Source organism: Gopherus flavomarginatus, chromosome 9 (genome assembly GCF_025201925.1).
Source record: "Gopherus flavomarginatus isolate rGopFla2 chromosome 9, rGopFla2.mat.asm, whole genome shotgun sequence".
NCBI lineage: Eukaryota > Metazoa > Chordata > Testudines > Testudinidae > Gopherus > Gopherus flavomarginatus.
In genome coordinates, this window is record NC_066625.1 from 50,983,555 (window position 1) to 51,000,786 (window position 17,232).

The 17,232-nt window shown below is 59.0% G+C and overlaps 1 protein-coding gene across 10 annotated transcripts in view; it reads left to right on the forward strand.

Moving 5' to 3' along the window:
- AP3B2 (adaptor related protein complex 3 subunit beta 2) overlaps window positions 1–16,995 on the forward strand; it is a 63,668-nt gene extending 46,673 nt beyond the window's left edge. For 6 of the 10 annotated variants that reach the window (XM_050968866.1, XM_050968867.1, XM_050968863.1 and 3 more), the window contains 9 exons: window positions 705–894; window positions 1,457–1,664; window positions 1,921–1,996; window positions 6,284–6,390; window positions 7,507–7,738; window positions 8,545–8,629; window positions 9,524–9,621; window positions 15,584–15,722; window positions 16,353–16,995. In XM_050968866.1, the coding sequence (XP_050824823.1) occupies window positions 705–894; window positions 1,457–1,664; window positions 1,921–1,996; window positions 6,284–6,390; window positions 7,507–7,738; window positions 8,545–8,629; window positions 9,524–9,621; window positions 15,584–15,722; window positions 16,353–16,503 (1,286 nt within the window). In that variant the 3' untranslated portion in view covers window positions 16,504–16,995. Of the gene's footprint in view, window positions 1–704; window positions 895–1,456; window positions 1,665–1,920; window positions 1,997–6,283; window positions 6,391–7,506; window positions 7,739–8,544; window positions 8,630–9,523; window positions 9,622–15,583; window positions 15,723–16,352 lie in introns of those variants that run through there. The other 4 variants (XM_050968872.1, XM_050968868.1, XM_050968864.1 and 1 more) reach the window with 2 other exon arrangements.
- Window positions 16,996–17,232: the final 237 nt, after the last annotated feature.

A 17,232-nucleotide genomic window follows, 5' to 3' on the forward strand; every position in this document is an offset into this window, starting at 1 on the left:
CAGCAGGCTCCTGCGTTACCTGCCTGTGTAGTGCTGAGCGCTGGCGCCTGCTGCATGGGGATGGCAGTGCCATCCGCTCCCGTCTGCTGGTGATGTTCCCGATGGGTGGGGAGATAAGATGTATCTGAGGGGCAAAGGACCAACCCTTCCAAAGCTTCTCTGCTCTGTATCCCCCACCTTCTCTGCTGGCCCTGGCTGGGCTGCTAGCGGCCTGACTGCAAAGGGCTGTGAGCCCTTGGCCAGTGCCCAGATGACAGGGGGCTACGGAGCCCTTCCCACTTAATGCCAAGGAGCGTTCAGGGTCCTCAGGTTGGACTGACGCTCGCTCAGGAACCCTTCCTCCCTGGAAAAGGCCCAGGGCACAACGTGTTGTCTGAAGGGCCCATCCAGCCCTGCCTCCTCGCTATTTGTGGGAAGCAGGCACAGTCAGCGTCGCCCACATGGGACAGGGCGCATCTGTGTGCACATATGGGAATGATGTGATGACTCCCTTCCTTCCCCCTCCCCAGTGCACCAGCTGGGGGAACCCCTGGCCCAGCGACCATGGCAGTGCAAGGCCCCTGGAGGGAAGGATCAAGTGCAGGGGATGGCAGTATGGCGTGGCAGCCAGGGGGGACGCGAGGGGGCTGGGCAGGCTGACCTTGCAGATGGTGCCTGGCAAGGGCTGCCAACACTGAGATTTTCACTCTCTCTCTCTCTCCCAGACCCGGAATCTGTCAGTGAGTCGGAGAGCGAGAGCGGCAGCAGCAGCAGTGAGAGTGGCTCTGACTCAGGAAGCCGGGGCGAGGAGAGTGGAGACCAGTCAGAGGAGGAGGAGGAGGAGGAGGAGGAGGAGAAGAAGAAGAAGAAGGGAAAGGAAGGGCCCCGGAAAGCCTGCCCAGAGAGCGCTGGGAGGTATCACAGGCAGTGGCGGGGAGAGGGGGCAGGAGGTGCCACCAGCTGGGGACTGAGGAACACCCCCGGGGACGTGGGGGGACTACAGCCCATCCCACCATGTCTGTTTCTCATGCCTTTAACACCCAGCATCTTTGCCCATGCCCCCTCCTTTCGCTGACATCAGCCGGGTGCCAGGCAGAGATCCCAGGCTGACAGGCTGGGCCCAGCTGCTCCAGTGCCAGCAGGGGGACATGCAGGAGTGTTGGTGGGGGGGATGTCAGTTGCTCAGCCAGCAGGGGACAGCACAGGAGTGCTGGCGATGGGGTGGCTTGGGAGGGTGTCAGCCACCCAAGGTGTGTCACTGCTTGGGGTGACATCACCCCAACATCGGCACAATGTGATTGTCCTGCCGGAGAGGGTGAATCTAGCTCAGACGCATGGGCTCCAGCCATGGCTCTTGTCCAATGATTTCAAAGTATGTAAATTAGCCACTGGTAGCAGGTGCCCCTGGCAGTCATGGTGCCCAAGGGGCATGCGAGGTGTTGGTGGTGCTCTGTGCCTGACCCTCTCCTTCCCCCAGCGACCCCAGCGAGGAGGAGCAGGAGCAGGAGCAGGGGAAGAAGGGGAAGAAGAAGAAGCCGCAGGATGAAGGGAAAGGGGCTTCCGAGTCCTCGTGGGAGGAGGGCAGCGTCTCGGAGAGCAGCTCGTCCGAGTCGGACTCAGGCTCCGAGGCAGAGGAATCTCAGTCAGAGCCAGAGAGCAGGAGGAGAACCACGGTGAGGGGACGGGTGGGCAGCCAGGGAGGGGCTCGCTGCCGCTGAGCTCTGGCACCACCCACCTGCCCTGCAGAGAGGTGGGCCGGAGCTCGCATCCCCCCCATGCACGGGCCTAGGACTCAGCTCCTGCCCCTCTCTGAGCATCCTGCACCCAGGGCTCCCTGTGCCAGTGCTGGGCCGGGCCTTGCTGGGCCCTGTGCTCCTTTCCCAGCCCCCCTGCCCCCATCTGCTAGCAGTCATACTGCCCCAGTTCTGTCCTCTTTTGCAGCCTCCCAGCAGCAAACCTGCCCCAAAGGCCTCCAGGAAAGGGACCAAGGAGATCTCCTTGCTGGACCTGGATGACTGTGAGTCTCGCTGCCCCACAGCTCATCCCCACGGCTTATCCCCACTGCACTATGGGCTGGGGCAGGGCAGGGGAGAGAAGCAGGGAAACTTGTCTTGACACCTTCCCTCCATCTCCCCATCTCTCCCTTGGTTTGCTACCATTTCTCCTCCTCCCTGTTTGGATCTGTATCTTCCCTACCTGCCTGCTGCCTGGCTCTCAAGGAGGTCAGTGATGGCGTTTGTCCCATGGGGACCCCCTGAAAAGCTCAATTCTAGGGGCCCTACATGGAACTGGGAGGAAGATGGGGACAGTGGGGGACACAGGAGGTAGATCCCCCCCAGAGACTGTCCTATTCCCACCTCCCCCAACCTGTGCCTGGCTCCTGCTCCCAGCTGGGGCCTCTGCTGTCCAGGAGGCCCTGCTACTCAGGTCTGACTCCCCCTCTGTGTCCTCCCTGTGCTCCCCTGCCTGCTCGTGGGCTGCAGCATCCCTGCACTGACCCACCTCTGAGCACCCCTCACCGAGGCCTGGGACAAGGGGGAACAGATGTCCTGATTTTATAGGGACAGTCCCAATATTTGGGCTTTTTTCTTATATGGGCCTCTTATTACCTCCCACCTCCATCCCGATTTTTCACACTTGCTATCTGGTCACCCTACCTGGGACTGGCATGTGGCAGCTTGGAGGTTGCTCTGCAGGGGAGGGAAAGGGGCCGCCTGGCACTACCTGTGGGAGAGCACAGGGACTGGAGCCACTGGCAATGGCCTTCCGTCTGGTCCTCCAGGCATCAACTGTTCCTTCCTGCTCCCCACTGGGGTTTCTGCTGCTACACAGCTCCGGCTGACTCCAGGCAGAGTTGGAGCTGGGCAGCAGGGCCATCCTTATAGCAGAGCCACCAGCAGGGAGCCAAGTGGGGTATCTGATGCCCAGTGAGCTGAATGGAAGGCCCCTGTGGGCCAAATGTGGCTTTCAGGGGGCCCTCTGGGACTGCAAGGGGCAAGATGCCTAATGCCACCACTGCAGTGGGTTAGTCTGTTCTCACCCGCATGCTGAGTGTAACACCAGGGCCCCCCAGTGGTGTCTCGCTCGCATCCTGCACTGCCGTGTTGTGGGCTCAGCATCTTGTGTTCAGCCTGATGCATGGCCCTGGCATGGGTAATGCAGCATCACAAGTTAAAACCATTCTCTGGGCGAGGCAGCGCATGGCCCAGGTGCTAGGAGATCCTGCTTCCACGGCTGAGCCTGCAGGGCAGCCAGGGCCAGGGGCCTGGGGAGAGGGGTGTGCAGCAAAGACACAGGTACTCTCCTTGGGACAGACTTTGAGAACGGGAGCGGTGTCACACTTACTGTGTGCATAGGACCCTGGGTGTCCCTTATGGCCCGAGAGCCCTATAAGAGCAGGTGTCCTGGGAAATGTGGCTTCTTGGGGAAGGAGTGAGCAGGGGATGAGACGACCCCCTTCAGGAGCAGCCTGAGCTCAGTGTGGGGAAGGTGTGGGCTGAGACACAACTCTGAGGAATGCCCAAGAAGTTCTGGAGTGGCTTGGCTCTTTTGGGGGGGTCCTGTGTTTGGTGACAGAGTGAGCCCCAGGGGAGAGACCAAAAGGGACTTGGCCCAATGAGCACGACTAGATTTTGTAGCAGCATAGAATCATAGACTATTAGGGTTGAAAGGGACCTAAGGAGGTCATCTAGTCCAACCCCCTGCTCCAAGCAGGACCAATCCCCAGATTTTTACCCCAGTTCCCTTAATGGCCCCCTCAGGGATTGAACTCACAACCCTGGGTTTAGTAGGCCAATGCTCAAACCCCTGAGCTATCCCTCCCCCCCAGTCTAGTAATTAGAGAGGGACAGGGAGCCATGACTCCTGGGTTCCAATTTCTGCCTGTCATTACTTACAGTGCAACCATGGGCAAATTCCTCTGTCTGTTTCTCCATTTGTTGTTGTAATAATAACCCTTAATCCTAATACAGCACTTTCCATCCCTAGATCTCAAAGCACTTCAGAGAGGAGGGCAGTATCATTATCCCCTTTTACAGATGGGGAAACTGAGGCACAGGTCAGGGAAGTGACTTCCCAAGGTCGCCCAACAGAACAGTGACTGAGCTGGGAATAGTCCTCAGCTCTCCTTAGTCCACTGTGATATGTAACTAATGCCACCCTGGCATAATCATCATTGCCTGCAAAGCATTCTGGGACCCTTGCATGCTCTAAAGGGGCAGCACCTGTGTCATTGCACAGGGAGGGAGTGCTTATGCATGTAGTTCCCATGTCGCTATCGCTCCCACTGGGCTCATGAGCTGTCTGCTGATTGGTTCTTCATAGCTGTGTGATCTGTCCATGGTGCTGAGGGAGCCTTGACATTACCTTTATTATGTGGCTGCAGATGCTGGGAGTGTGTTCTTCTTCTGGTGCCTAGGTCTTGCCCAACCCTCTGCATAGGGGAATTTCACCTGGTGTCCCTTGTTCCCACCCTCCTTTCTCTCAGCATCAATGGGCACCTAGGATCCAGGCAGGAGAGAAACTCCACCCTTGGGAATTCACCCTCCAGGATCATGGAAAACTGTTCTTTATTTAAGGAGAAAAGAGCAGCGTTCTAAAATGAGTGAGCCAATCCCACATAAATAGCACAGGAGTCTAACACTGGCCCCATAACTGTGCTGTGTGGTGCTGGCCCACATAGGTCAGTTTGGGTTTGTCCCAGGATGTCCAGGGTGATGGAGAGTGGCCTGTAGAAAGTCTGACTAAAGTCTGAAGCTAAAGACTCTGACATTGCAGCTCTATGGGCCAGGGGCCACCTTTTGGTTCTGTGTTTGTGAAGCACCTAGCACTCCCAGGCTACAGAAGTACAACTAAATTACAGTAATTCTGATCTATGAAAAATGTTGGCACAAATAATTTTTGGTTTGGATTTAATCTAAATTGATAAAAAATGGAACTTTTTTGTGTGTTTTGGTTGCTGAGAATTGAAATTTCTGTGTAAACACAAAAAAAATTGGTTGCCAGAAACTGACAAATGAAGTTGTTTAGCGTTTATGACAAAAGCCCTATAGTTTTTGATGGAAATGGATTTTTTGTGTGTGAAAATGTCTGGTTTTGTCACCAAAGAAAAAGCTGTTTTCTCTCAAAGAAAAATATTTCAGTGAAAAGTTTTCAGCCAGTTCGAATTAACGATCCCCTGCTCCTCTCTGGCCAGGAATCTCAAAGCACTTTACAAATACTAATGAATCCTTCCCCAATCCCCCAGGGAGGCTTACAGGATAGGCCTGGGTTCTAGTCCTGGTTCTACACTGCTTTGCTCAATGACCTTGGACAAGTCTCGTCGCTCTGTGCCTCAGTTTTCCCATCTGTAAAATGGGGGTGATGCTACTGACCACCTTTGTTAAGTGCTTGGCTGAAAAGTGCCCCATTGAACTGATGGAGAAACAGGAAAATGTGATTTGCCCATGGTCAGCAGCAGAGCTGGGAATAGAGCCCAGGTCTCTTGGTTCCCCTGCTAGAGCTTTACCTACACAGCCACCCTCACTCTCAGTGGGGTGGTGAATCGGATCTCCACTCTATCTGTGTCCTCATCACAAAACCACTCTCCCTGCTGGCCTCTCACTAACTGCCCCCCTTGTTGTTGGGCAAGGGAGTGAGGCTGAGGAGTGAGCACACCCTGGAGATGGAGCTTCCCTCTCAGCCCTAGTGCCCCATCCAGGGCATGGCTGGGAGGCACAGCGGGCGCTATCCTTGCCACCTACTGTGCTGTGGCTGCTGGACTGGGCCTGGCACCTTTCAGCACCAGCAGAGGTAGCTTAGAACAAAACCAAAGGCTCTGGGCAGCGGCAGAGCGAGCAGCGCCCCGGGGCTGGGCTTGGGCCTTGGATGAGACCTGCCCAAGGAGGCACCGCACTCAGCTCTGTTCTGCGGTTGGTTGTCAGTTTCATAGTCTGTATTGAGGGCAGTGCCCCACCCCCATGCCCAGCGGTTTCCAGGCTCCCTACTACTTCCTGCAGTCTCTTCAGGTGACTGCCAGCCTACCTGGGCTGCCAGCAGGGGCAGCAGAAGGGTCTGCTGGGCGTTCCTGGGTGTCCCACTTTCCAAGCCACTGGGTGTGGGGTCGTGTCTTCCCCAGGCTCTGGGCAATACCTGCACAACCCCCACCACTGACGGGAGAACAAACCCCAGGTGTCAGGAGACTCATAACTGGTGACACCCTCCCTGCCCCTGTTTGTCTGGTACTGCCAGACTGGGCTGGGCTTTCGACAGTCCTGGCTATCACCTGTTCTTAACCCTTTGTTCCCCACTTGTCTCTGTCTCACAGTCACCCCTGCTCCACCCCAGCCAGCCTCCTCCCCCGCTATTGTCTCCACCAGCCTGGTGACAGACCTGGAGGGACTCACGCTGACCAACGCCTCGCTGGCTCCTACTGTGAGTGACCCTAGTTCTTCATGCTGGAATGGCGGCCCTGCCGCTGGATCCCTCCCTCCAGAGCAGTGGTCCCCAACCTTCTCGTCTGGCTGGCACCAGACGAAGGACCATGGCGGCGGTGGAGCACCTGCCGAAATGCTGCCAAATTTCTGCCGTATTTTGGCGGCGACACCTCTCAATAACATTACTCGTTGGCAATAAGTGGCATCATAGAGAGGCGTCACCACCGAAATGCCGCCGAAATTCGGCGGCATTTTGGCGGGTGCTCCACCGTTGGCCAGGATGTGGGCGCATTTAGATGCCCCTGCAGGTGCCATGACACCCGCAGGCACCGCGTTGGGGTCCCCTGTTCCAGAGCACCATGTAAGGAGGCCTAGAAAGCCACGGTGAGGCCTCCCCTGCGCTGCACTCTGCCAGGGGATCCCCCCCACGCCCCTTCTTGAGGAGGACTGGGAGTTAGTGATGGGGCAGCAGGTAGGCCCTGGGGTCCCTTCGGGAGAACGAAGCCACCCCAAGAGCATAGGCGCAGGCCCTTCCTGGCCACCGGCCCTGCGCCGCTGCCTGCCCTGCTGCTGCCAGGGGGGCTCCGCTGCCAGCCCCGGCTCCCGCTCGGCTGCCAGCCCCATGCCTGGGAGCTCCACTGCCATCCTGGGGTCCCGCTTGGCCCCCGGCCCCCAGGGCTCTGCTGCTGGCCCCAGGGTCCTGGCCTCCAGCCCCATGCCCAGGGCTCCACACCCGCCCCTAGCTGGCCCTAGCCTCTGCCACCATAGCCCTGTCTGCATCCCCCTCTCCCAGAGCCACGGCCCTGCTCCCGTCCCCAGTTCTAGGGGGTGGTGAGGGGCGTGGACAGGGGTAAGAGGGGTGCAGCTCAGCACCCCCACTCCAAAAACTGTTCCAGCGCCACAACTCAAGAAGGGGAAGGACTCGCAAGCCCGGCCCCGCCACCCAGAGTCCTGCTCCCCCAGCCCAGGGCCTCAGGCATCTGCGAGTAGCGATGGAGGTGGGACCTGCTCCTGAAGTGATTCCTTCACTTCCCCTGCCTTGGAGCATAGGGATCAGCTCATCGCCTCTCAACCCCAGCGTGTGCCAATGGCTTTTCTCTCTCCCTCTGCCCAGATGCTCAGTCCCGTGTTCAGCACCGTGAAGACCTACGAGCTGCTGCACCGCATGGCGGGCGAGGGGCTCTCGGTGGAGTACTACTTCAACCGGCAGCCCTTCCCCCCCGACCCCCACATGGTGGCCGTGCAGATCCAGTTTTCCAACAATACGGAGTCGGAGGTGAAGAACCTGCGGGTCAGCGAGCCCAAGCTGGTATCCGGGATGCGAATCCAGGAGTTCCAGGAGATCGGTAAAGCCGGCTTGGGCTGGGATGACGGGGCTCCCAAAGGCAGGCTCGCTCTCCAAGGGCTGCAGCCAGGGATGCTCATGCAGTGAGGCGGTGGTGAAGCCTGGCGCTGCCCACTGAGTGAGGCTCCCTGGTGTGGTGCACATTCTGGGCTTTGCAAGGATGCAGGCTTCATGCTGACCAGCAGGAGCCCAGGTGGCCGGCCCTTCCCACTGCCAGGGCTGGGCTGCAAGCCTCTCAGCTAGGCTATTGCCACCAAATGCTCTGTGTTGGGCAGCAGGGTCAGCTACTCAGTCGTGGACCAAAATCGGGGGGTAGGGCAGAAAAGCTGCCCTACGAAGCTGCCTGGCTGGGATATGATCTGGGCTCCTCTGCCTACGTGTGCTTCAGCTGCGATCTCCTAGGAGCCATTGAGGGGGCACTAGAATGGGGCCCTAATTGTCACCCAGGCACACTATATTTTGTGGGGGGCAGTCGGGGGGCAGCAGTGTCTTTACCTGCATCCCAGTTTGCCATGGGATGGGAGATGGATCCTCACCCCACTGGCACTGGCCTCTCGTAGGCTGATGGCCCCACCTGGGAGGTCCCAGCAGGAAGCCCCCAGTGAGCCATGCCTGCAGAACTGTCCCCCAAAATGAGCAACGTTCCTCCCCTGGGGGAGCTAGCTAAGGCCATTGCAGTTCATGCATCACAGGCTGGGATTCCCCTAGGCTGCCTTCCGAAGCCCACGGGGTTTCCATGATAGTGTGCATTGCCAGCCTGGTGGAGATAGCTATGTCTGCAGTCACATGCTATCCCTGTGCTTACAGAGTCGTTAGCACCTGGCGACACCGCCAGCGTAATTATGGGCATCGACTTCTGTGACTCCACCCAGGCGGCCAACTTCCAGCTGTGGTGAGTTCCCCTCCCTGCCCCCCATGGGCACAGGCAGGAGTTACCCCTCTTAGCAAGGCTCCAGGACCCTCGTCAGCGCTCAGCTGGGCTGGAGTGCATCCCTTCTGCAGGAGGTCGGATTCTTGGCCCCAGATCTGGCCTACCAGACATCACCTTGGGACCCCGGGGCAGGGCTGTGCCCCATTCATCTCAGTGGAGTGGTAGCTGTGGAGCCTAGTGGAAATCTAATGCCAGGCGTTCAGGCGTTACCAGCGCAGGGTGGCTTTGTTCCCCATGTGAGTCCACAGCGGAGCTGTTCCAGCCCAAGTGCAGCTGCTTTGATCGGAGAGGGGGCTCACAAATCGGCCCTACAGGATAGGGAAATGGAGAAGGGTTCTTGTTCCTGGCCCCATCAGTCAGTGACTCCCACACCGCCATGGATTCGCCCCATGACGCAGCTTGCAGGGCCTGCCTTCTCTTAGGCAGCAGTGGGCACGTAGCCTGTCACCTGGCACCGCCTGGCACTGAGCTGTTGGGCTGCCCCACTGCCTGATATGGCAGAGCGGGTGCTTAGGAATAGGGTGTCTAGTTGGGCGTGGATGAGCTCCTTCCTCCCTGCTGTCCAGAGAGCATCAAGAGCTGGGTGGTAACAAGCTGCTGCATTGGCTGCTGAGCGCTGGTGGGATATGCTTCTGACCCTCCCCCTGTGCCTCAATTTCCCCATCTCTATAGTGGGGCAGTGGCACCTTCCCCCTTTGCACAGGGCTTTGGAGCGCTCTTGGGAGGGAGGGGAGGGCAGCCGATGGTAAGCTGGGCCTGGCATGCAGGGCAGAGTATGGTGGGGACTGACACTTGCCCTCAACTCCCCAGAGTTAACTGGGCTGGGTCCTTCTCACTATGGCATGTTTCCTCCAGCACCCACTCGCGTCAGTTCTATGTCTCCATCCAGCCGCCGGTGGGAGAGCTCATGGCCCCAGTGTTCATGAGTGAGAACGAGTTCAAAAAGGAGCAAGGTGAGTGCTGAGCGAGCGTGCTGATTGCCTTAGCCCTCGTCCAGACTAACCCGCGGCATCGGCGGGTTAAAATCGATTGCTCGGGGATCGATATATCGCGTCTAGTCTGGACGCGGTGTATCGATCCCCGAGCGCGCTTACATCGATTCCGGAACTCCATCAATCCGAACGGAGTTCCGGAATCGACGCGGAGAGCCGCGGACATCGATGGCGCCCCGTCCAGACTGGTGAGTATCTCGATTTTAGAAATTCGACTTCAGCTACGTTATTCCCGTAGCTGAAGTTGCGTATCTAAAATCGATTTTAATTCCTAGTCTGGACGTGGCCTTAGAGTGTCTGCAAAGCTCACCCTGCCGTGGGCACCCAGAGCCCTGTGGACCACAATCCCAGCCTCCCTCCCTGCCCTGCCCAGCCCAAGCAGGGAGGTCTTCAGAGTCCAGCATCCCTGTTGCCTGGAGCAGGGTGAAAGACCTCGTGACCCCTTCCCTCCCCACCTGGCCACTGACAGGTCCAGGCCTCTGCATGTGACCCTGCCCATGGCCCCACTCCTTTCTGCCCTTTCCCCAGGGCCCCATGCCTGTTCCACCCAGGGTCCCCCTCATTCCACCCCTCCACTGCGGCCCCAAGTCTGGAGAAGCTCTGTCCCCCCACCACAGCCCCAGGCCGCAGTGAGGACTGAGAGCTCCCCCAGCCCTGAGGCTGCAGCAGGTAGCGAGAGCTCCTCCCATCCTGGGGCCACAGCAGGGGTCCTGGTGCTGCAGCTTCCCCTGCTGCCCCCCCAGCTTCTGCTGGGGAGCGGGGTAAGAAGGCAACCGCATCCAGTGTGAAATCCAAGTAGTGGGAGCGGGGGCAGGCAGGAGTTTCCCCCGACTGGCCGCCGGGGAGCATGGTCAAGAGGCACAGGGGTTTCCCCTAAGGCCCCACCTGCCCTGCCCTGCTGCCCACGAGCAGGGTCATGGTGTGGGAGCTTTCCCCACCTGCCCGGGGCTCCAGGGCCTCCCAGTTGCCCAGGGCCCCTGAGCACAGGCCCCGTAGGCCCAGTGGCTAATCCGCCACTGCCTGGTAGCACCTCTCAGTTGATGCTTGTGTGACTTCTAGCCTTCCTCACCCCCAGCAACTTAGCCCAGGTGGGGCTCCCTGCACTGCAGTCAGCAGGGCAGTGCCAGTGGCTGATGTTAACACCAATTTTATTCCCCTCTGCTTCCTTGCTTTCCTTAGCACAGCTGTTAAGGACAGGTGCGGGTAAGTCGCAGCTCCCGGAGTGACTCCCAAAGGAGGAGCTGCTGCTGCCCCCTTACCGCCCCCACTCCTCTTACCAGCCGTAGCATTAGCTCTGCTGCCAGCCCCATAGTGAGTCCATGGCTGTGAGCTGCTCTCTAGATCAGCAAGCTAGCACTGATTTAGCCCCCTCCCAGCCTAAGGCCTGGCCTTGGAGATTTGGGCAGGGCAGGGAGGACATGGCGCAGCACTGTCAGAGGGCTCAGGAGGAGATGGGTTCCCAGGGCCCCACTGAGCTCCCCTGGCAGTAAGGAGCATCAGACAGAATCCAGAGCGGGTCACAGTGTGGACCCGCCATATTGGGGGTCTCTTCTCCGGGGGGCTGTCTGGGATCAGACAACATGCTCCCAGCATGCAATGAGCTACCCTGGTATGAGCAGAGGGTGACAGAGCCGAGCCGAGCATTGCATGCTGGGACGTGTCTCTGCGGGTGCAGGGCTCCTGAGGCAGTGTCAGTGCGTGCTGGTGCTGTCAGCTCCACAGGCTGCTCTGCCACGTGAGACCAGGGCAGCTGCAGCCTGCATTGCAGTATCCAGGTTAAGCATGGCGTTGCAGCTCCTCACGGGGCTACAGGTGGGTGCCCTTGGTCAGCTCCTCTCCCGCCCCCATCTCCCTCTGCTCAGTGCACATGCCAGGCTGCTCAGGTCACCTCCCCCGACTGCATCACCCTCTCCCCCACCCTGGCTCTAGAATCACTGCCCCTCCTCCTCAAGGTGCACCCAGCCACTGCTCTGCCACCTCCCCTCCCTCCACAGGGCTCGCATCTTCCTCCCGTGCTGGCCTATAATGTGCAGCCTGCCCCTACTCCCTGCCCTGCCTAGTCTGGACCCTGGGTGCTGGCCCGTCTCCTCACCTCACTGTGCCTCATGGTTCTGGACTCTCCTGGTGACTCCCCTGGGTCCGTATGGGAGTGGCTGTGTGTGTGGTCATGGCTTGCCCTCTGGGCGGAGCCTATTGGAGTCAGTCCTCTAGGCCGAGGTCTGGGTCTTGGTGCTCAGGTGCCAGGTTCAGCCCCCAGTCCCGGTATTGGTATGTAAATGGCTGGGAAAGCAGACATATTCAGATACCACTGAGACGCTGCCCTGGTAGCATTCCCAATTCCCACCATCTCCCCACCCAAGCGTGCACTAGGGATGCTCCCAGCAACACTCTGCAGCCCCGCAAGGTTCAGAGGAGCAGCCAACATCCGGCATGAATGTTTGACCAGCCACCCTCCTGCATTGCAGCTTTCGGAGCTGTGCTCAGGTGCTGGGTCCCTGGTGTCCCTGGCACCATCCTTACCCTAAACACAATCCCTCAGTGCTGTGAGCTGGCCACACCGGGCCGGAGCCTGCATTGGCCCGTGACTGTGGCATGCACCTGGGCCTGTTCTGAGTGCTGTAACACGCCTCGGGCCCAACCATCCCCAGAGTCCAGCTCAGGGAGTTTGGGGAAGGTGGAAGAATTCTCCCCAAAGCAGCCTCGAGGGCTACTCCTGTCTAATGGCTCACCTGGAAACAGGTTACAGATCAGCTCTGAGCGCTCTCTGGAACAGGCCAGGCTGGGGATAGGGGAAGCTCTGTGGTCAGATTTGAATCTCCTGAGGCTGCAGAATCTGCCTGGCAGTCCCAGGAGCCCATCTGGCTGGCCAGGACCCCCCAGCACCTGACTGACTGCATTACAGCGGCCATGCTCAGGTCCCAGCCAGATCCTGAGAGCTGCAGGTGAGGGGAGCTCAGGTAACTATTCCACAATCCCCATACTGGGGATGGGAAAGATTTGGTGGCAGAGGGATCTTCCCTCCCCTGCTGCACCCAGTTAGGCACCATGCTCTAGCAGCAAGGAGTCCCCCGGGAGCCCAGTGCATGAAAGGGTTGCATTCCAATAGGTGTTTCTTGGCGCCCTCTGTTGGTGGCAGGTGGTAGAGCCACAACCTCTCATACCTGTGCTGCCATTATGGTGCCCCACTGCTGTGCATCATCAGTGCAATGTCAGGATCCCCAATCAACATGAAGCTTTACATGCCCTGCACCCAGGGCCCCCAGGGTGGTTTGTCTGCACATTGCAGGAGGGGCTTGGCCATGCCACCCAATCCCAACCTGCCAGGGTCCCACACTGGAAGCCATCATCCCTCAGGTTTCCATACCAACATGGCAACAGGGAGGCTGCTGGCATGTGCATTCCCAGGGCCTTTCTACTTGGTGAAGGGAGAGGCCCTTTGCTGAAGCATGGCCTTGCCAGCTGGATCATGGGGTGGGGGTGGGGTGATCCAGACTGGGTCATGGGCAGAGCTCCAGAGTGGCTGGTGTTGGGGGTACAGGGGCGCAGAGAGAAGCATTGGGAGCTAGAGAAGATTCATTTCATTGGTGCTGAGGTTCTGGGCGGGCAGCAACTCAGAGAGCCGTGGTAGGACATAGAGCGGTTTCCGTCCTCTGTGTATAGGCCTCATCCTGTGCCAGTCTGCCTCCCACTGCAGCTTCATCCGTGGGTTTGTGTGCCCAGGCCCAGTGCAGCCTCTGCCAGAGCTGAGTCTCATGGTTCCTGAGGTCATTGCTGGAGGCAGCTTTACAGCAATTTCCCCTAACGATCAATTCCCCAGCAGCCTTGGCACTGCAAGCATCACCCCCTCGGGCCTACCCCAGTCCAGCAGGCTAGAGCCAGACTCCCCTGGACTGTTTGGCAACTCCTGCATGGGGCTGGCTGCCTGCACTGTTCCACTGGCCCACTAGGCTTGTTACCCCCTCACTGGGAAGGGGTTTGCCTCTCTCCACAGGCAGGACTTGCTGGGTGATGTCAGAATCCTAGTCGTATGCAATGGGAAAGGCCTGCTGCCCTGTCCATCCCCTCTTCTGGGCCAGGGCCGGATTGGTCCCCAGCATTAGCACTGGACTACGTGAAACAAGCGAGGGGGCTCCTGCCAGTTCTCTTAGGCTGCCGCATTCGTCTCCCTAGGGCAAGTCCAGCCTCATGTCACCCCATTGTGCCAGCTGGGCCCTGCCTGTCCTGTCAAGAAGCCTCCTCAGTATCTGGCTGTAGCTGAGCTTGAGATATTTAACTACTTCTAGCTTTTTCTCCTGAACCAAATGGGTTTGTGGCCAATAGTGCCATGGCTGGCTCTGCTGCTGGCAGGCTAAGGTCAGACCTCCTGCAGCCACATGGGCTAAGCCAAGCGCTGCAGGGCCAGGGCAGAACTCCTGTCCCGTTGGACAGCAGTGGGCAGCTGGCTCAGTGTGTTAGGGGAGTTGTCTTTCTTGTGAGGAGCTGCTGGTGGCTATTGCAGGAGGCTGGACAAGAAGGGCCCATGGAACAACACTGCTCACGTGGAACGGGAGCATTTCACAGCCACCCTGCACTGGTTTAATGATGATCATTTGACTTGGGGCCAGAGTAGAGAGCCCTGGAGCCCTGTTAGCACAGGAATGTCTGCTTCCCCCGCCACACACACACACAAACACTATGGACAGTGCCCGTAAGACACAGTTGCACAAGCTCCGGTGAAGCTAATGGCCTTTGAGCCATTTCTTGTGCAGTGTCAGAGCACTCTATGAGGAGCAGTTACAGTTCAGTGGGATCGGAGCCTGCAGCAAAGCTCCCCACTACAAACACTGCACTGTGGGGACTGGAACCTGGACCTAGACCCGGCCTTAGGGGGCTGGGATTCAGCCGTCCCAGCGATGAGCTCATGCGGGGAGCCCCAGATGGGGTTCAGCTTTCTGACTTCATTCAATAACAGCTTGTGGCCAGCCAGTGCAGGAGGCCTAGCCGAGTGTCAGAACCAGCATGGGCAGGGCGTGGGGAATTGGTCTGCCCTGGGCAGGGTGTGACCACCCCCCAGCCAGTGCATGAAGTGCTCCTGGGCTCACCGCCACTCCTTCTCAACCACTGGGGGGTGGGGGTGGGTTCAGGCCTTTTAGGACCCCAGGGCTTGGAGTGAATTGGGAAGAGCCCCCAAGGGACTATCTCTCCCCACCCCTGTGAACAAGCACTCTGCGGCCCTCCTGGCTCTCGTCCCATGGATGTAATGCATAGGAATAGGGTAGTGTCCCTTTAAATAGTTTGTGGGCCTTCTAGTGGCACTCACTGTGTTGAGTGTTAGAAACCAGCTGGAGCAGCAGGGTGTGCCTTTAGGTCTGGCCCATGTATAGTTAGCACACACTATTCCTGGGCCTCTGATGTTTGACGTAAAAAGCAAGGCACAACAGGAGCTTGTTACCGTGCCACTAGAGGCAGCCCATTGGCCCTGCCTGGCACTGCTCTGCAGGCTTGGAGAGCCTGACGCTGACCTAGACAGCTACCCCCACCTGACTCCGAGCCTGAACCACCAGCCATGTTCTCGCAGGAGAATCTATTGGGGCAGTGCTGGCCCAGGCAGAAGAAGTCCACCTGGGTCCTCAGATGCTGGGCAGAGCTGGTGTCTGAAAGAGTCCTACGTGGATTGGTCCCTGGCACCGATTTGTTACCATACACACCCCCCATGTGGTTTTCGTCCTTGTTGCCAAAGGCCCAGCCCTGCCTCTGCCAGTCACTGCAGGGAGGGTGCTCGGGCAGCTCAGCCCTGTCATTCAAATCAGGGCAGGTGCCTGTCTCAGGAGGCTAGACGGCCCTGTCCACATCCATCCTTTAAACCAGATTAGCAGCACGGATAGCTCCGCCCAGCCCTTTGCAGAGCTGCCCCAGGCTTACCCCTCTCCAATCCCCTTTCCAGGCAAGCTGACAGGAATGAGTGAGATCACAGAGAAGCTGACACTGCCGGACAAATGCCAGACCGACCACACAATCGTCCAGCGAGTGACGGCGGCCGCCAACGTCAGCCGTGTGCCCTGCGGAGCAGACAATGAGTACAGGTGGGGGACCCCAATCTACACACATGTCCCAACTGCTGGAGCTGAAAGGAGCAGCCCTGGTAGCCCAGGCTGGAGCAGGTTCCTTCTGTGAGCCAGCCATCCCTTGGTGGAGACACTGAGGAGCTGTGGGTTACAGAGGGGGGGAGCCAGAGCCCCTGTTGCCCATTGGGAAGTAGGCAGGCACTGGCTATGGCAGGTCCATGTTCTACTCAGTGCCTTGCATTCACCCTCCCTGACCCTGCTGGTGTCGCTCTGGGACCTGCCGGCTCCTGGTGCCTTTGGCTGCCAGTTCCTGGGCTAGATTAGTACCAGGGGACACTGTTATAAAGTGGATGTGACGCTGGCACACTGCTTGTGACAGTCCCTTGCCCAGACAGGGGCCCCAGGCTGCGACCTAGCTCCCCTGTGGTTTGCAAGGCAGCTCTGTGGTCGGCAGGTCTGGCCACACCAGGTGGGTGAATGGAGCAGCTGGTGCTACGCAGGCACAGGGGATGACTAGAGGCCCAGTGCTGAGGTACAGGCTGTCACTGTCTCAAGGCCACCTCTCCCGGCACTGGGCTGCAGCCCTGGGGATCAGCTGGATGTTGCCCTAGGACAGCACCTTCATGCTCCCTCCTTTCCCACGGGCAGGTTCGCTGCCAAGACGGTGACCAGCGGGAGCCTCATCCTCATCACCTTGGAGCGGAAGGAAGGAGCCAGGGCCCACCTAACTGTTAACAGTGAGAAGATGGTGATTGGCACCATGCTGGTGCAGGACGTTAGCCAGGCCTTGGCACAGTGACCAGGAGGCTGCTGCTCCTCCCCATCCCCCCGCAGCCTGTGAACAGCACCCTGCCCATCTCCCCAATTAGATTCCCCCCTCCCCACCTTCTGTTGTCCACATCTCAGCCCCCTCTCCATTGGCTGGCAACAGTGATAGACAGACTTGCTCACACCCCTTTCCACAGCCTGGGAACCAGGACAGGGTGCTCTCTGCTGTCCATAGCCCCCCTTCTCCCCCCCAGGCACACAGCCACTGCCCTGGAGGATTTTGCTCCCCCTCTCCCCCCCGAGACCTGGCTGTGTCCCTGAGGAGCAGGGGGTGAGAGAGGGGAGCAGATGAAGCCTGCTGAGTTTGGGGGTGGGTACCAGGGCAGCAGCCAATGGAGGGTGAGCTCTGATGGCGCCCTGGCAGTGTGGCCTTGGGCTCCGTGCCGTGAAGTCGCTCCGTGCCGGTCTTGCTGTAGCTCTATTTATTATGACCAGGAACATCAATACAATCTCTTGGAAACTGTCCCGCTTCCCAGCTCTGCCTTGTGTGTGGAATTACTCCTCCAGCCCCCCGTGGGTCTACCCAGGTGCCCGTCCCACTCAGGCCCGGCAGCCTCTCCAGTCCCAGCTGGGGCTGGCAGCCGGCCCTGCAATGCAGGCCCCAGTCTAAGCCTTGCTGTGGGAGCAGGTGGGGGCCTTAGGGTCCTGATCTGTGAGAGCCAGCGTCTGAGGCCTGGCTGGCAAGCGCCCTGGAGGAGAA